Source organism: Populus euphratica, unplaced genomic scaffold (assembly GCF_000495115.2).
Source record: "Populus euphratica unplaced genomic scaffold, PopEup_1.0 scaffold137.1, whole genome shotgun sequence".
NCBI classification, from domain to species: Eukaryota; Viridiplantae; Streptophyta; class Magnoliopsida; order Malpighiales; family Salicaceae; genus Populus; species Populus euphratica.
In genome coordinates this window covers 487479-504962 of record NW_011500026.1, presented here as the reverse complement: position 1 = coordinate 504962, position 17484 = coordinate 487479, and the positions used below count along the sequence as shown (strand labels likewise).

At 35.8% G+C, this 17484-nt stretch overlaps 3 protein-coding genes, 2 non-coding genes and 1 pseudogene across 10 annotated transcripts; 3 read left to right on the top strand and 3 right to left on the bottom strand.

Moving 5' to 3' along the window:
* On the bottom strand, positions 1 to 3989 carry LOC105142197 (tobamovirus multiplication protein 1). Of its 3 annotated transcripts, none has more exons than XM_011049717.1 (11): positions 3698 to 3989; positions 3473 to 3563; positions 3325 to 3377; positions 3095 to 3187; positions 2900 to 2977; positions 2253 to 2325; positions 2092 to 2137; positions 1911 to 1974; positions 1161 to 1234; positions 701 to 778; positions 1 to 597 (listed from the first exon to the last, which is right to left on the bottom strand). In XM_011049717.1, the coding sequence occupies exons 1-10, from the start codon at positions 3800 to 3802 to the stop codon at positions 718 to 720; spliced, it is 738 nt and encodes a 245-aa protein (XP_011048019.1). In that variant the 5' UTR covers positions 3803 to 3989; the 3' UTR covers positions 1 to 597; positions 701 to 717. The 3 variants fall into 3 exon arrangements, with proteins under 3 accessions (XP_011048019.1, XP_011048017.1, XP_011048018.1); XM_011049715.1 differs by having other exon boundaries at positions 1161 to 1214; positions 3698 to 3988; XM_011049716.1 differs by having other exon boundaries at positions 1161 to 1214; positions 2900 to 2971; positions 3698 to 3988.
* A 2542-nt stretch (positions 3990 to 6531) lies between these two features.
* TRNAW-CCA (transfer RNA tryptophan (anticodon CCA)) lies at positions 6532 to 6603 on the top strand. The gene has a single exon. It is a non-coding gene; the product is annotated as a tRNA-Trp (tRNA).
* A 1584-nt stretch (positions 6604 to 8187) lies between these two features.
* On the top strand, positions 8188 to 12942 carry LOC105142196 (pentatricopeptide repeat-containing protein At1g61870, mitochondrial-like). 4 transcript variants are annotated; one of them, XR_845519.1, is made up of 5 exons: positions 8188 to 9608; positions 10767 to 10982; positions 11158 to 11274; positions 11448 to 11604; positions 11848 to 12942. XR_845519.1 is itself a non-coding variant. In XM_011049713.1 (2 exons), exon 1 carries the CDS (start codon positions 8210 to 8212, stop codon positions 9593 to 9595), a length of 1386 nt encoding a protein of 461 aa, XP_011048015.1. In that variant the 5' UTR covers positions 8188 to 8209; the 3' UTR covers positions 9596 to 9608; positions 11843 to 12942. The 4 variants fall into 4 exon arrangements, 1 of the variants encoding a protein (XP_011048015.1); XR_845520.1 differs by having other exon boundaries at positions 11843 to 12942; XR_845521.1 differs by lacking the exon at positions 10767 to 10982.
* TRNAG-CCC (transfer RNA glycine (anticodon CCC)) lies at positions 8196 to 8267 on the top strand. Its single transcript has one exon. It is a non-coding gene; the product is annotated as a tRNA-Gly (tRNA).
* Positions 11052 to 12039, bottom strand: LOC105142207 (taxoid 7-beta-hydroxylase-like). The gene is made up of 5 exons (XM_011049726.1): positions 11935 to 12039; positions 11759 to 11848; positions 11564 to 11689; positions 11254 to 11391; positions 11052 to 11171 (listed from the first exon to the last, which is right to left on the bottom strand). Exons 1-5 carry the CDS (start codon positions 12037 to 12039, stop codon positions 11052 to 11054), a joined length of 579 nt encoding a protein of 192 aa, XP_011048028.1.
* Positions 12943 to 13700: 758 nt separating the features above from the next.
* LOC105142195 (cytochrome P450 716B1-like) lies at positions 13701 to 16863 on the bottom strand (annotated as a pseudogene).
* Between the last annotated feature and the right edge of the window lie 621 nt (positions 16864 to 17484).

Below are 17484 nucleotides of genomic sequence, written 5' to 3'. Positions count from 1 at the left end.
TCAAAAAACCAGAAGCAGAGAAACATTAATCCAAATCTCAAATAAATCCCCCCACAAAAGGTACAATTGACTGATGATTGGCGTACCGTACCGTAAAAGAAAATGTGGGAAAAGGGGACGCATCATCTCCTTGATTTGTTAAGCATGCATACAACTTCAAATTGAATTCTCTACAGACTGACTGACAACTACCCCAAACTACACAAAATTTTCCTTTAGCAGATTCTAAGAAAATAAACTGCATAGAAAAGTATCAAACAACCACTGCCTCAACATCTCTTAACCCATTAAGGATTCAAATCTCCCTTTCACCAAGCTGTAGTAATCAGAGTAATATACATTTAAAATGAGTCTCCGCCGTCATGAGCTACACCAGAATAAACATCTGGAACATTTTCCGGACTCTTTTTCAATGCTCAACTCCAACATCACCTACAGCTGAAACAGACAGGACCAACTGCTCTGGGGGAACAGAGAACATTAAGATTAAAGAAGCATTGCTGGCTAACAAATTGGGTGATATTGAGCTGATATCCTCTTAGGAGGCAACTTCCGCAGGATGTAGAGCACTAGAGCAGAAGGTAGAATCTCGACAAGCTGTAATTTTGAGCAAAAAAAAGTTCCAAATCAAAAGTAAAGTTAAGCCATGTAATGCCAAATTATATTACTGGAGCTTATATAAAGAAGTGTAATAGAGTACCATGTAATAGATGAAGTTCAAAACTGGATGATCCAGTACATCAAGTGAGGCATCAGCATCAAAAGCAGAGAGAAGAACCTGCAAGCTTTAAATTTTAGTATAAACAAATAACTTCATATTTATGAATGCATCAATGCCCCAGACAGCACATGCAAAAGCATTATTGCCATATCAAATATCCTTTTTCCCTGTCAAGCAAAAAAATCTAAGATGATTGTATTCCTGAGTATACATTATGCAGTAAAAAAAATGCTAATTCATGTACTCCAGCTTCGTTGACATTTCCCCATGCTTAGTGCCCTCAAATCTATAGGAGACCCACATCTCCAACTTCATGAGTAATAATGGATTGAAAATTAAGAAGATGGCAGATTCTTTCAGCAACAGTTTCAAATTTTGATAAAGCATCAAACGAAATCCTTAAAACATAAGTCAGGGTGGAGTATTGTTTGAGGCTTACCACAAAACATCTGATAAGGAAACAAGTGAAGCATATGGCTGTAACTGATCCAACCTGCAATGGAGCTCATCATACTAATTTAAAGTCAAATGATAAGTTCATGCAAGTTTTTGTGGATGATTAGTGCACCTTTAAAATTTCTCTTATTTTTATTTTAAATTCTTATTGTTTTTGTTCTATTACATTGCAGGAAGTTATGTTTGCCACGATACTGTAAGTGTAATTATTTATTTTCACTAGTTCAAAATTTGGGCGATATCTCTTTTAAAGCTTGTGTAAAACCCAACATGTCCATAATACTAATAAATCTTTTAGCATGGAATGCACATTCATCCATGAAATAGCTCATTTAGCAGATTGCTCTGCCACCAACTCCAACATCAAATATCTGTGCCAGAAAAATCACTCAAAGAGACCAAGACCACTGAAGCTCTCTCACACTCCACCATTTGAATGGGAAAGTTATAAACTTGCAATCACCTAATAGATATGTTTTGACTTGATATCCATATATGGGAACAGCAAGTCTTTGAAATACGTGATCATATGAGAAGGATGGTTTCAGATCCATCACAAACTTGACAGAACTGTATGATAAGAACAAAAATCCAAAGGATAACATGCAAATATAGTATGCAGATAAGAAAATAGGCAAAAGCCACAATACATAGTGTAGCAGCAATCATGTTTCGTAATATGATAAATGGATTCTAAATTACAGAAATCAAGCAAGAAGAAAATGCACCAAACCTCATGAAGCTTCTTTCTTCTCCCTTTAGATTCAATAGGGAAGCGTTTCAGCATGAAAAACAATCTGGAAGCAGACACAAAAAACAACAGCACACAGATAAAACTTACCTGAGTAAATGAAACCATACATCTCTCCATACCCTAATAACCGTAATCATTAAATACGATGAAGAATATTCACCTTCCCCCATATACCAAGAAACTTAATGCAGCTAGGATTGACACCACTGAAAAAGAAAAAAAAAATGATTGAATATGTATTACTTGTAAAAATGATAAGGTAGAGCTTAATTCCCAGAAATGGGAGTGATGAGCTTATCCATGCTGGATACAAGGTTTAACCTGCAATAAATATCTTTCCAATTAATTCCACAACGCTGTTGTCATCTATCCAAAGGTACACCCAGATGCAAACCTGATTCAAAAGTTCATTATGGTAAGACACTTAACTGAAATAGAACTATGATAATAAATTGTTATTGCAGCTAGGTCAGAGCTGTTTATGTGGGGAAACTAGAGACCATTATTGGTGGCGCCACATCAATACAAACTATATTCATTTAGACTGCCCAAAACCATTCCCTCAAACCCTCACTCCATTCCTTATCACAGGAAAAAATCAAAGCAACTGGCTCAGGTAAATGGTCTTAGAAATTCAAACTAGCTAGAGGTCTACAAGAATAAGGGAACTGTCACATAAACTCAGGCATCCAATTTGTTGGTACACATCAAACCAGCACCTTTGTTCAATTTACAAAAGATTGCACAGTTTTTAAGTATTTTCTTTGTGTACACTCATCCATGTCATATGCTGCATCGAGACAGTTTGGCACATACAATAAGAATTCACATAACATAAAGTAGTGGAAACAGCTCAGAGGAGGCAGAGATGAAAATAGCAAATAAATATCCCAGCGGAGGCCAACTGCAAAATACACCCCTTTTTTACATCATTAATACAGTGAACTCGATACTAACATTTAGCATACCTGAATGAAATACATTGCTGAATTGACTGAAATATAAAAAACCCTGAGCTTATCCGACGGCAAACTTCTGGCCTGGAACTTCAAAAACAAGTAAAAAAGGATTATATATATATATATATATATATACAGCTGAACAACAATCCAAGTACATAAACCCTGAAATAATTAAAAAGCGACTCGAATATAAAGCCTTGCCTGATGATATATCTCTGCCCAAAACAGAACAAGGAGTGTAAAGGTAGAGAAAAAGAGAAGTCCAGGCAAATCCAATAATAGCAAAACCAATGCCTGCTCCCATTCCCAAAAACAACAACCCTTCATCATCACAATATTCAAAACCCTGACTGATTCTACCTCACCATCTAATTTAGCATTTTTATTTTATTTTTAATCGAAATTCAAAATTAAACTATCGTAATACTAACCTTGGGGTGCATGATAAATACTTGCTTATGAAATCCAAACACAACCGCCCGCACTAAAAAGAAAAAACCCCCAGAAAATTATATATAAAAAAATAATCTTATTAAGTTAAATAGCACAACGAAAAATTATCATTAAGAAAAAATAAACCTCCGTTAACGATAAAATTCATGAGATGAAAAACCTTCTGCGTCGTCCATCCGTACTCTGGCACTCTCAATTCAATCCTTATCAATTGAATCTATAAACAGATATGTATGTATGTGTATATATATATATATATATATACATATACATAAAAGAGTATTTTATTCCAATGACAACAATTTTGTATGAAAATGAAACACGCGGGTGCGGGGAAGCGGAAACACGAACCAAAGCTACGGCGGAAACAAGAGCGTAAGCAGCACAAAGAGTGTAGAAAACTCCGTCCTGCCATTGAGTGGAGTCATTGATATCTTGCCACCAGTCACCGACCATAGCTCCGATATCCGCCGGGCAAGAGAGTAGTGTGGGGTGGTAGTTGTTTTAGTGTGTGTGTTTTTTACCAGACAGTCTTCTGAAGAAGGAAGAGAAGCAGCACCTAATAAGCTTCCACAAGAGAGAGAGAGAGACGTGATCATCAGATTTGGTGGTTGTTAACTATCTATCAGTCTGTCACTATGCTGCCGCTTCTTTTCTTTGTTTTGTAGGGTATACTGCATGTTAGTCCTTATAGATCTTCTAATATTTCACTTCCATCCTCGTACTTTCACATTTCTCAATGTTACCTCTTACCCTTTTTATAGGGTTCAAGTTTTTTTCTACAATAGCAGAAAAAAGATGTAGTTATTGGATGTTAAGTTTTGTGGACATTTTCATTAAATTAATTTACAAAAAATTTAAGTTTTGATCTCAAATGAATATCAATTTCTTGAATAAATATCTGTTTTTCCCTGTTCAAAATAAAAAATTGTCACTAGAGACTTCTTTCCACCGCAAAAAATCAATATATTAAATTAGTTTGTATGTCAATAGAGTTTAAATCTCCTTTTTGGTTCATACTATTATATGTTTCTGAATGAGATAAATACATAAAGTAGAGAGGAAAAAAAAGAAAATAAAACTTTTAAAAATTATTTTAACAATTATGCCTAAATTCTCAAATTAGTTTTAATAGAATTTTTATAAATTCATCTTTGTATTTATTTCTTTATTCAAAATGAGTGATGAGTATTGCTTGAGCAAAATATATATATATATATATATATAATTTTCATATCTCTAAAAGAATTCACGGAAGACAATCTTCTTTTATCTTGTTCTTTCTTAATCAAATTAGTTTAAAGTTATCTTAAATCAGCTTTTATGTCTAATTAACAACACAGATTGTTTTTATTAGTTATTAGTTTAAATTAGTATTCTTGTCATGAACACATCATTATGATGATCACACCAAAGATTAATTAGTAGTTAGCAAAAACTTGTGTCAAGGAGCAACTGAAATATGTACGAGTGCATGCTGCTTCAATTGAAATGAACGATTAACTATAATAAAATATTTTTGTTCGAGCAACTAGTGAAGTATAAATTTCTTATCAAATAAAAATTAAATAGGATTTTAACATTTCACGCCAATGATAGAGTATTACTTCAAATTAATGATGATAGGGATCTAAAAAAAGAACCCTTTTATCTTCGTCTTAACACAAATTAATTAGATAAAGGATTTAAATTTTGATGCTCTTTCCTCAATATTATGTCGTCTTCTTCTTCTACATACCCACAACTAATTAAGGTTGTTTACAAATGACATGGAAGAGGTTTTCAAAACTCGGATTATAAATTAATAAGATTTTTATTAACTTAACATTACTAATTTCTAGAATAAAAATAAAAAAGTTTTCATTACATAATTGTATACTTCGGATTTAAACTTCATCTATACGTACGTAGATTGTCATTAAATTACAAACCATAATCGTTAGGGCTAAAACAAATAACCAGATGAAATAAACTAAAACTAGACTTATAATCATCGTTTTCTTGAAGCACATTCATGAAGACAATCACCACCTAAAGAATTGTTAGTGCTCCTGCTAGCACCAACAACAATACCAACCTTATTTAACTCCAAATTCCTTGGAATATACGGATTAAAATATCATGAGATATTATTTGCAAGGCTATGGAAAAACTTATGGATCTCATGCAAAAAGAAAAAGAAATTTAATTGCATTGTTAAGAAAGAAATAAGGCATGAAGGTTTCAGAGTTCTGCGCTGAAAACCAAACCAGATCGATAACCCCCTTTAAGTTAAATAAAATTAGGATTAAACTAAGTTCATAAATGGATTTTCTTTTTAGAAGTATAATATTGCATTAAAAGACGTTGGTGAAGAAGATATAGAAAAGTCTGCTTATATCTCCAAGTTTAGCAAATCTTGAACAGCATTAATTCTAGAGCACGTACGAACAGGATTGCTATGAAAGATAAACACAAAATCTGAAATGATAATATTTTTCTTAACTTTATAATCAATAGCGATGGCTAGCTGCATGTACATAAATCATTTCAAGTGCCAGAACTCGCTTTTATAACCTTTCCCAAAACCTTTCTCCAACACCCACACACAACTTCCTGTTGTTTCATAATCTCCATCCTCATATATACTAACTTCATCATTGAAAGATCTTCAATTCTTCAAAAGGGACACATTTTTGCAGGTTTTCCAGCATCCCGACGTTCATCTTCTCCAGCAAAAAAATCTCCATATCAACTGTCTGCGACATGGAGGCTTATTGTGGAAAGTACTTCGTGAAACAAAATTCTAACACATTTTCTCCAATTTTCAAATGGGCAACTAGCTTATCATAGAGTCCATTGCTTCAGAATTTGGAAAAAATCTATGAAACCCCACTAGCAAATCAGGATAGCCTGCAACCAGCCCAACAACACCTCGATCTGTACGCATCAACCAAATCCTTGCAACCGATTTCTGTATGCACGGAAAGTCATCAAAAAGTCTTTGGAAACCTTCTCGTTGCTGTGCATCTCTACCTTCCTTACAAATCGATGGCTTCTTCAAACTCCTTGATATCCTTTTCTGCGGCTATTAATGCTTCTCGATGCAATCTTGAGAAGCTCAGAAAGCTGAATAAAATAACAAACCCTAATTATTAATACTACTACTATTTAGTGTTTGCTTAATAATATTTATTAATATCCAGGGATCCGTGGCGCAATGGTAGCGCGTCTGACTCCAGATCAGAAGGTTGCGTGTTCGATTCACGTCGGGTTCAATCGCCTCCCACGTCGCTTCAATGTATTTTTCATATATAAAAGAACTCCGCACTCTATCCTCAAATCAGTGCCGTCCATTTTCCAGATCCTTGCCAAAAAAAGTACCATCACAGCCATCAGACGACCATCTTCATCCCGGATAATAATGACCCCACGCACCCGCATCCAACACATCCATTTCCCAAATCCAATTAAAAACGTATTTGATAGTGTAATTCTGACTGTTTTTTAAAATATTTTTTATAAATATAAAAAATATATTAATAATATTTTTTTATTTTTTAAAAATTATTTTTAAAATTAACATATTAAAATATTTTTGAAAAGTACTTCTAAACGGCCACTAAAACATGTTTTGCACATATCTGACATTAGTAAACAAACTGCAGCTTTAGTCCTTGAGGGATTATAGTTTTTGAATTAGGTACCTAAAGGTTGTTCTTTTTTCTTTTTCTCACGTTCACGTATAATAGCCGGTCTAAATTACAATTTATTTCATAAAAAAATTAACTATTTTAAAGATAGTTTAATGTGTTGAGTGATAACCAATCTATTGCTATATTTTTTAATAAAAAAATTACTGAAAAATGTTTTAAAAAACAATAACTATTATATTTATAAACGAGTTCTTACTAATATAAAGTAATATTGATATGTGCAAATTTTAAATTTTTTTATGTAAATTTATATAAATTTTAAGCTCAACAAACATTCAATTAAAACCTATATTAGAAACTAATATGAAATCATATCTCACCAATCAACTTAACCTACTAGGTTTAACCAGCAATAAATATCTTTCCAGGTAATTCCACAGGACTGTTGTCGTCTATCCAAAGGTACACCCAGATGCAGGCCTGGTTCGTAAGTTCAGTAGGGAAAGACACTTAACTGAAATAGGATAATAAATTGATATAGCAGCAAGGTCAGATCGAGCTGTTTATGCTAGGAAACTAGAGACCATTATTAATTAGCAGTGCCAAATCAATACAAAATATATATCCATTAATTTAGACTGCCCAAAATCATTAATCCCCCAAACCCTCACCTCGTTCCTTCATTCCTCCCACAGAAAAAGATGAAAGCAACTGGCTCTGGCAAATGGTGCAAGAAATTCAAACTAGCTGCTAGAGTCTACAAGAATAAACCAAATTAATTTGTCGGCACACATCAAATTCAATTCCCAAAGGATTGCAAAGTATTCAAAGTGTATACACTACTATCATCCATGTCATGCATGCTGGCTGCTTCAAGACGGTTCGGCACATACACTATGAATTCACACAACGTAAGTTACTGGAAACAGCTCAGAGAAGGCAGGGATGACGATAACTAATAAGGATCTCGGCGAAGGCCACCTGCAAAAATACAACCCTTTCTGCATCATCAATAAAGTGAAACCGATGCTAACATTTAGCATCCTGAGGCCGCATTTGCGGCTGCTGGGCCACGATTAATAACAATAAACTATCAGAGCATCACCACTAATTTAAACTTCCTCACCGTTTAGGCTTCAAATAAATTTGTAGTTCAATCTATCTTTGATTTTAGTATTTTAACATTATTTTAGTAGTCATCTTAAACTATCCAGGGATCCGTGGCGCAATGGTAGCGCGTCTGACTCCCGATCAGAAGGTTGCGTGTTCGATTCACGTCGGGTTCAATTCTCTCCCCCGCCGGATCAATCTCTTTTTTTTTTTTTTCTTAATTAAAAACTCCGCACCCTATCCTCAAATCATACACCCTCACCCACCATACCATTCCCCCTACCCTCCCTTTCCCTCCACCAAAATGGCACTCTTCGCTCGCCTCCGCCTCCAGTTCCTCCACCTCCGCCACCACATCAACTTCTCCACCTCGCCACTGTCCTCCAAATCCAAAACACGCGCCGCCCTCTCACTCCTCAAAAGCGAAACCAACCCCGAAAAAATCCTCGAAATCTGCCGCTCCGCTTGCCTAACTCCCTACGCCCACATCGACCGAATCACCTTCTCAGTCGCCATTGACAAGCTCGCCAAATCCAACACCTTCTCTTACATCGACGACTTCTTAACTGATCTCCGCACCTCACGCCCTGATCTCCGCACCGTACGCTTCGCTGCTCACTCCATCATCCTCTACGGCCAAGCTGGCATGATTGATCAGGCGATTCGGCTTTTCAAGGAGTATCATGAGAAGAATCAAAATGACGTCGTTTTAACCTCTGGGTCAGTGAAATTGTTGAATGCCTTGCTGTTTTCGTGTATTTTAGCAAAGAAATATGATGAAGTGAATAGGGTTTTTGTTGATTTTAGTAAGAGGTACAAAATCGAGCCGAATCTGGAAACTTTTAATACTGTCATTCAGTCATTTTGTGAGAGCGGGAGTTCGAGTTCGTGTTATTCGGTTTTGAATGAGATGGATATGAAGGGAGTGAAGCCGAACGAAACCACTTTCGGGCATTTATTTGCGGGGTTTTATAGGGAAGAGAAGTATGAGGATGTAGGGACAGTGTCGAAAATGATAGAGGAGGATTATGGGATCAGTCCTGGGATTGGTGTTTATAATATTAGGATTCACAGTTTGTGTAAACTTAAGAGGGCGAGAGAAGCGAATGTATTGTTAGAAGGGTGTTTATCGAAGGGAATTACGCCAAATGGGGTTACGTATAGTCATTTGATTCTTGGGTTTTGTATGGAAGGTGATTTGGAGGAAGCAAAGAGGTTGTTTAAGAGTATGGAGAATAGAGGGTGTCAACCGGCTTATAGCTGTTATGCTACTTTGGTTTACTTTTTGGGTAAAGGTGGGGATTTCGAGTCGGCCTATAGGGTTTGCAAGGAGAGCATGGGGAAGAAAATGGTGCCAAATTTTTCAACTATGAAGATTTTAGTGCAAGGGCTTGCGAGTAGCGGGGAGGTAGACAAGGCGAAAGAGCTTATTGGTGAAGTAAAGGAGAGGTTTTCCAAGAATATCGAGTTGTGGAATGAGATTGAAGCTGGGTTGCCTCAGTAGCAAATGGGATATGGTAAGATTTTAGTTTGTTTGATGGTTCAAGGGAACGTTGTATAGGAATGGGAACCTTCTATGCTGGTTTAGAGGAAATAATAGTTTTTCATCTTTCGCTGTTGAATTGTGTTGAGCATAAATTATTGTTGAATGAAAATGTTTCTTTGCTTTGATGAAGGTGAGGTTTCAATTTTTTAGAATCATTTTTCTCTGTACTCTCCCTTTATATGCCATGTAAGCTGTCTGAAAGACGACAAATTCATCTGATTCCTGGCATTGAATTGATTTAACTCTCCAGCTACTATATACGGGCCACAGGTGAGGTTGTTGCATTCAAGGGCATAACAAGATCAGGCCTTGGACACTTTCTTTATTTTTTCATAACATATATTCACAATGTCCAAGAGTGCCCTAGACTTTTTTTTTCTCCCTTCTATATTTATAGAGATTTATAGAAAGGAACATCCAAGCTTTTGTTTTGCAGAATGTCTACTCGTTTATCACTATAGCTCACAACATTAGCACATCTGCCATTAAGTTTAGATGACTGCTTTAACTTATCATCACAGCTTTTACTTTCTTTTTAGAATTTCCATATTTATCTAGTTCTTTGCAACCGAAGGTGATAATCTTACACTTTCTATTTTGACTCATTGATGTGTTTACCTCACCTTGCTGCTTTCACTGCTGATTGTTCCTACTTGCTGTGATATTCAGCTTCGAAAAAGCAATAAAGTGAAAGTCTGATTGCCTCAGAAAATCATACATGCCATAAGCAATTTGATACATCATCTACACCAAACAAGTTAACCATGATGTTGAACTGAGGTGATGTTTTAAGGGAAAAGATGAGTTGAATCAGAACCTGCAGGAGCATTGCCCTAAGATGAGCTGAATATCCAATAATTGAATCTGACTTAGTGTCATATGCTGTTGTTTATGAAAGTGAACTGCATGATGCAGGCATTCTTTATATTTGTCTACTGTCAAATAAATACAAGAGTTATTCTATAAACCATCAATCCAGGAAACAGGAAAATAACCTAAATTAACGCACCCAGTAGGACCGCATTTGCAGTAGGAATGTGATAGTAACATATGTTATCATCTTGGTCTGACTAATAAAGACTCTTGTGGTTACTAATATATGGCCGGCATGACTTCTAGACAAATTCAGGCGGCAGAAAAGTTCTCAAATGATGTCACAGCATCAATTCTAACTTTACAATTCAAGGGACATAGCTATAGTCTATAGATGCTGGAGTATGCATTTCGATGACTTAGGAATCTTTGGTTCAATTTCTATCTCTAGTCCATCCTTGAATGTTGGCATTGGATCTCTAGAAAAAGAAATGTTTTGGCAACAGAGCTTCCATGTGAACCTGTTCACCAGGTAATGTATTGTAATCAGAGTTTCAAGTCTTGCAAATTCATATCCAGGACATATTCTATCTCCACCGCCTCATGCTACAAAACTGTATGGAGGGAGGAATGCTGATTTCTTGAAATGTCTTGGTTCAAACTTCGATGGATCTGGGAAGATACACTCATTCATGTGTGTCATGCAGGCTGACCAAGCTACCTGGAATAAATAGTTCAAACCTAAAGCATGTTAGCATGTAGCATGGTATTGAGCTATAACAAATAGGGGGATTGTGTCACACCTGCCATCCTTTGGGAATAAGGTATCCTTCATACTCCAAATCTTTAACGACCCTCCTGAAGGAAATGAATACAGGAGACATTATCCTTAGAGACTCCAAAGCTTCTTTCCATGTGTATTTGATACTTGCAAGATCATTCTATGTTAGAAGCTCCCCCAAGGTCTTACTCCTGACAATTTTCACCTGTTCTGCAGTGCCATATTTTTCGACCATTTATGGTTTTATGCAATGGTAATCAATCTTTATTCAGTTGGGTAGTTGTTCCTTTCAACTACTGATTGAAGCATGTGAATGGCAAATTGATTGGCACCGATAGAACACCCTTCAGCAGTTGTTGAAATAGCTCTATATGTACGTCTCTTTTCTCAACTTGTTCAATTCCAATTATCAGTGAGCTCAAAATGTTGAATGTAAGGGTCTTCATCAATAGCATTGCCTATGTATTCAAGATAAAAGAAACATATTAAGATGTGCTGATATTTTCTGTTTGATTAATTTGACATACCGAAATCTTCTGCTTGCCATGCCAATGCATCTCAAAATGCTTCCTAACTTCTTCATCTATCTTACCAGCATATTGCTTTAACAGTTCAGGCTGGAGAAATGATACAAGGATCCCTCACGCTTGTGCTCATGTCCATTCAATTCCAGGATATTCCTCTCACCGCAAATTCTTCTTACCGATAATGGATGTTGATTGACAAGTGTGTTACCATCACAAGTATAGATGAACTTATTTGCAGCCAGTCCATGAAGGAACATTGTTGGGGTCCCAAAGAAGTTCATTTTTGAAATGGGGCCGCATTTTCTTATTCTATCCTGAAGCCATTTATCTGCAGTGTTTCATGCGCATGGCACGTAGGAAGCTCAGGCTATGGTCTATGATAGATAACCCCAAAGAAACTGGTGAGGCCTTATTGAACTTTTCCTTATCAGGAGAAGGTAAAGTGGAAGAAGAAAAAAGAAGCAAGGAGAAAAAGATTCAGGATCCATAGCTCCTATAATTATTGGTTTAAACCACACAAAATACCTAGAGAGGAACACTTCTACTTGTACGAAACATTGACTTAACAATCCCACTTACAAGAAACTCTGGTTTTGTCTCCTGTTGTTATCCTGGCAGATCTACACGTATTCAAGCATTTTGGTCTTGATGCTGATGCATATCACTTGTAGATGTATATGCTTCAAATCATAGATAACAATGATCTGAGTTTGAACCTTCCCATATTGAAAAATCTTAATTTCCTGAGGATTTGTCATGAGGTGGGTGGAATATCCAATCCAGAGCTGAACTAGTCTTCTATGCGGACGCCATCATGAGTACATGTTACACACAAAAATCCAAGATGCTAAATCAGCCTACTTGTCGGGAAACGTTGCAATGGTCTTGAAAGTTTTTCGGCAACGCATGTAAATCCTACTACTTCTTGTCATCCAGCAAGAAGAAGAATAGCCTTAAACAGCTTGGCCAACAGGTATATCTTGCTCTTGGGCTTTCTAGTAACACATTGTGTCACCCAGTCTATACTAATTAATTCAGCCCTTGTCACTACTGCAAGGCAGGATGTCATATTTTTGCCGATTTTGGACAGCAGAATTTCTGTTACTAAATACTTGTATATTCAGACAAAAGGTAACCGTTTTGTGTAGAACTGAAGAAAGTATTCAATAATAAAACCATCTTTTGTCCAAGTCTACTGTCCAATCTGAAGCTCTAAGTGATTAATGCAAAGTGATCAGAGATGCTACTTTATTTTATATATAAAGATTCTCTGAACAAGTTTATATATATCTATAGATATATAATATGTATCATGATCTGTTGAATATTGGATATCTAGCTTACCTCTTACAAGCCTAATCCAACGAAATAGATTGATGGTAAGATCTTGAAGAGTCTATGATCATTGAAATGTTTTAGGGAGAATTGGCTTGCTGGACTCGTGTTAGGATTCCATAGTTCATATATAATAACCAAACACGAGGAGGTATTGGGCTAATAATTCTTATTCGAGGTTATCGCACGAGATTGGGGTGCTTACGATCAAATGTCATTATTATCTTCAAAATATTGGTTTTGAAAGATAAAGAATCATCGAAGTAGTACTAGAAACTAGGTAAAGAATAATCAACCAAAAATCATCGTCGATCTTCACATTATCTAATCAATCATGTTTTGGAGTGAATATATTTGGGAGGTCACTTATGAGTTCAGTACTACACATTGTTTCTTTCATGGAGATGATAGATGCAGCATTCTTGATGGGCTATTCTGCTGAAATTCCAGTAGTAAATGTTTGACTGAGATGGAGCGCCAGTAGTTGGATTCTTATTTGCATTGCGTAGAGGGTGAAAGAATATTAGCGAAAGGGTAGAGTCCAATAATAGCGTCAATTATAACTTTGGTCGAGTGGAATAGATCCCATTATTGCAGAAGCATACACTTAGATGATTTCTCCAAGAATCTTTGGCTCGATTTCTATCTCTAGTCCATCTTTGAAAGTTGGCATTGGATCCCTAGAAAAGGAAATTTCGGTACGACAAAGCTTCCATGTGAACATGTTCACCAGGTAATGTACTGTAATCAGAGTTTCAAGTCTTGCAAATTCATATCCAGGACATATTCGAGGTCCTCCTCCGAATCCCATGAAACTATATGGGGGGATCGATGACTGCCTTTCGAAATGCTTTGGATCAAAATCCGATGGATTTGGGAAGATAGAACCATCCATGTGTGTCATGCAGGCTGCCCACATCACCTGCGGCAAAACATTTGAAACTCAGTTTTGATGTTCACAAATGATAAGAGAAGCAGAAGTAGAGTCGTATCACACCTGCCATCCTTTGGGAATAAGGTAACCCTCATAATTGAAATCTTTCAGGACCTTTCTGAAGGAACAAAATGCAGGAGGGTTCATCCTTAGAGACTCCATAGCTACTTTCCATGTGTATTTCATTCTTCCAAGATCATCCCATGTTAAGAGCTCATTGGAGGCCTTATTCTTGGCAATCTCTTCTTGTTCTGCAGTCTCACATTTTAGTATTTTGTTATTCATTAATTTACAATCATTTGATCTTTTTTATATTCATTTAGTTGCCTACCTTGAACAACGCCGGCATAAACAGATGGATCTTTGGCTAAAAGCTTGATCAAGAAAGTGAGGAGGATGGAGGATGTGTCATGGCCACCTATCATTATAATAATAGCATTATCCACAATTTCCTCATCAGATAATGCTCCAGAATTGTGATCGTTCCGCAGACTAAGCAAGTTAGTGATTAGATCTTGTTGAGGAGAGGCATTTTGATGGTCCAATGCAACCCTTTTTTCACGAATAAGATCCATGACGATTTCTCTGATCTTTTCACTTGCTTGGAGGCTACGGTTGAAGGGTGTGAAGGGAAAATTGATTGGTACTGATATAAGACCCTCCATCAGTTGCTGGAAGAGCTTTACTGGTACATCTCTTTTTGAACCTTGTTCTATTCCCATGATAAGTGAGCTCATAAGATTGAAGGTAAGTGCCTTCATCAATGGCATTGCCTGTGTCGTGAAGAGGAAAAAAAAAACAATTTATTAGCACAAAAGAAGCAAATTCACAATCTAGTGATAAGTGTTGTTGAAGATTGCTTCAGGACTGCTGTAAGTTTACGTTGCCTTTTTGTTCTGTTAGCTTCAGATTTTTATGTTTCCAGCAAATAAAAATTGTCTTAGTATGAACGAGTTGTTAGTTTGTTAGCACATCATAGCATGACTTGTTGCTGTTAGTTAGCATTTCAATTTTCTTTTACTACTATTTATTTGTAAGGATGCTTATAAAATAAATGCAACCAATAATCCATGTATGCAGCATACAAGTATTCTTGCAGTCTTTTAATCTCTTCTATTTCTTCCTTCACTTTATTTTTTTATTTTTAAAAACCATCAATTGGTATCATCAGAGCAGATCAGTCTTTTTAAGTAACCTATGATGGAAGCTGAAGTCAATTTCTTTCAAATTGCTCCTCTTATCTTTGATGAAGAAAATTACCGGCTTTAAGCAATGAAAATAAATAAAGATATACCTAAAGCATTAGATATGTAGAAAGCTATGGAAGAGGATTATGAAGTTCCTCCCCTGTCAAACAATTTAACCATGTAATATAACTGAACTTGTGATAACAAGTAATTTTGATCAATTAGGTATATTTTTACCATATTTAAATAAGGAGTTGCCTCAAATAAATTACATGAATAACCTAACATATATATTTATAGATCGGTAAGACAGGTTTAAGTTCAAGAAAAAATTTGGTCATGCTAGACTTAAATAAATAATATCTTTTATAATTTTTCTAGTTATTTTTGGATTTTATACTTTCTTCCTTTATAATCTTTGTAAATGATACAAGGAGACACACTATCACTGTTATTCAAGAGCAAATAAAATTTGCATACTTGAAGATTATTTTAATAGCCTCTTTTGTTCATTAAAATTCTTGTGTTTTTTCTTTATTTTTACTGTCTTCAACTTTTGCCTACATCACCATAACTCAGACCAAAAGTCACTAGAAAAGAAAAACCAGGAAGTCAAAGGCAAAAGTTTGTTTGTATGTTGTTGGTTCAACAACTATTTTCATCAAAATCATGTCTTTTAGATCAGCAAAAGACGTTTGAAATTATTTGAAGAAAGAATATGCAAGAAATGAAAGAATACATGGAATGCAAGTGACAAATTTAATAAGAGAATTTCAGTTGTAAAAGATGCAAGAGTCCGAGATAATCAAAGAATACTTAGACAAATTGCTTGGCATTGTTAACAAGGTAAGATTACTTGGCACAAGTATTCTTATTCTTCCAGTCTTTTAATCTCTCCTGCTTCTTCCTTTACTCTTTAAAAAATACAACTATCAATAAGATATCAGTTGAAGATGTGTTCAAATGTTGCTGTTCAACTTACCATAACCTTCTGCTTTCCATGCCAATGCATCTCAAAATGCTTTCTAATTCGTTCATCCATCATACCAACATATTGCTTTAACACTTCAGGTTTTAAAAATGATACAAGTGCTCCTCTGACACGCCTGTGCTCAAGGCCACTCAATTCGAATATATTCCTCTCGCCGCAAATCCTTTTTACTGACAATGGTTGCTGACAGGAAAGTGTGTCGCCATCGCAAGTATAGATGAATTTGTTGGCAGCCTGTCCTTGAAGGAACACTGTTGGGGTCCCAAATAGGTTCATTTTTGAGACAGGACCATATTTTCGTGTTCTATTCTGAAGCCATTTTTCTGCTGTATTTTTGCGCATGGCATTTAAGAAACTGAGGGTTTGGCCTATGATGGGTAAACCTAAAGAACCAGGTGGAAGCCTTTTGGAACTCTTCCTTGTGAGGAGGAAGTATAGAGGGAGAAGGAAAAGAAGCAAGGCAGAAAGGATTTCAGGATTCATTCTTCTTGCTCGAAACTTTGGCGCAAACTGCGGGTATATGAAATGTGTTGAGAATAATATCCTACCTGCAGGAAATTCTGATTCTTATTGCTCTTATTGTTGTCCTTGCCGGCCGGTCTACATTAGCAGTATTCCTGTATCTTTCCTAAGCTGCTGATGCTAAACAATTTTTAAAGCACCAAATTGTAAATAACAAGGATTTGATATACTTGAACGTTTCCAAATTGACAAATCTGAATTTCCTCCAGTGTTGTCATAAGGTGGGTGGAATATCCAAATGTGGCGAACCCAAAGGACTTACGCTTTTGTCCGCGGATGTAAATGTCTACGCTTTTGTCCGCGGATGTAAATGTCATGATCACACATTGAAATGAACTAAAAATTTTGCTGGGAATGCATGCATATCCTGCGAAGACATGTCAAGGCGGAAAGAAGAAAAAGAATCTCCAACTCCTTGCTCAGCAGGAATCTTGTTGCTGACAGGTGTGACAAGAGCACATGTTATTTTGTAATATACTTGCCGTGGTCTAAAATCTCAAACCAGCACATCTCTGTTTTGGAGGTGCATGCAATATTCTAATATTAATCATCTCACCTGTCATAAATTTATTTTTAATTTTTTATTTTATTTTTTAAAAAATAAAAAAAATTATTATTTATCAATTATTTTTTGAAACAAAATATTATGTCATGATATCTATTATTAAACAAATTGTTTGGTTATATTGGTTATTTGCTGATATGGAAATTTTATTTTTTCATCGACTTCTATATATTGCGACAACTAGAATTATAT

Coding starts and splice junctions, on each gene's coding strand:
- LOC105142207 (XM_011049726.1), bottom strand. CDS start 12,039: ATGAACTTCTTTGGGACCCCAACAATGTTCCTTCATGGACTGGCTGCA. Junction 11,690..11,758: donor ATGGCAAGCAGAAGATTTCG/GTATGTCAAATT, acceptor TTGAATACATAG/GCAATGCTATTGATGAAGAC. Junction 11,172..11,253: donor TTATTCCCAAAGGATGGCAG/GTGTGACACAAT, acceptor TATTTATTCCAG/GTAGCTTGGTCAGCCTGCAT.
- LOC105142197 (XM_011049715.1), bottom strand. CDS start 3,802: ATGGTCGGTGACTGGTGGCAAGATATCAATGACTCCACTCAATGGCAG. Junction 2,978..3,094: donor GGGCAGAGATATATCATCAG/GCAAGGCTTTAT, acceptor TTGTTTTTGAAG/TTCCAGGCCAGAAGTTTGCC. Junction 2,326..2,899: donor CAGCAATGTATTTCATTCAG/GTATGCTAAATG, acceptor CTTTTGAATCAG/GTTTGCATCTGGGTGTACCT.
- LOC105142196 (XM_011049713.1), top strand. CDS start 8,210: ATGGTAGCGCGTCTGACTCCCGATCAGAAGGTTGCGTGTTCGATTCAC.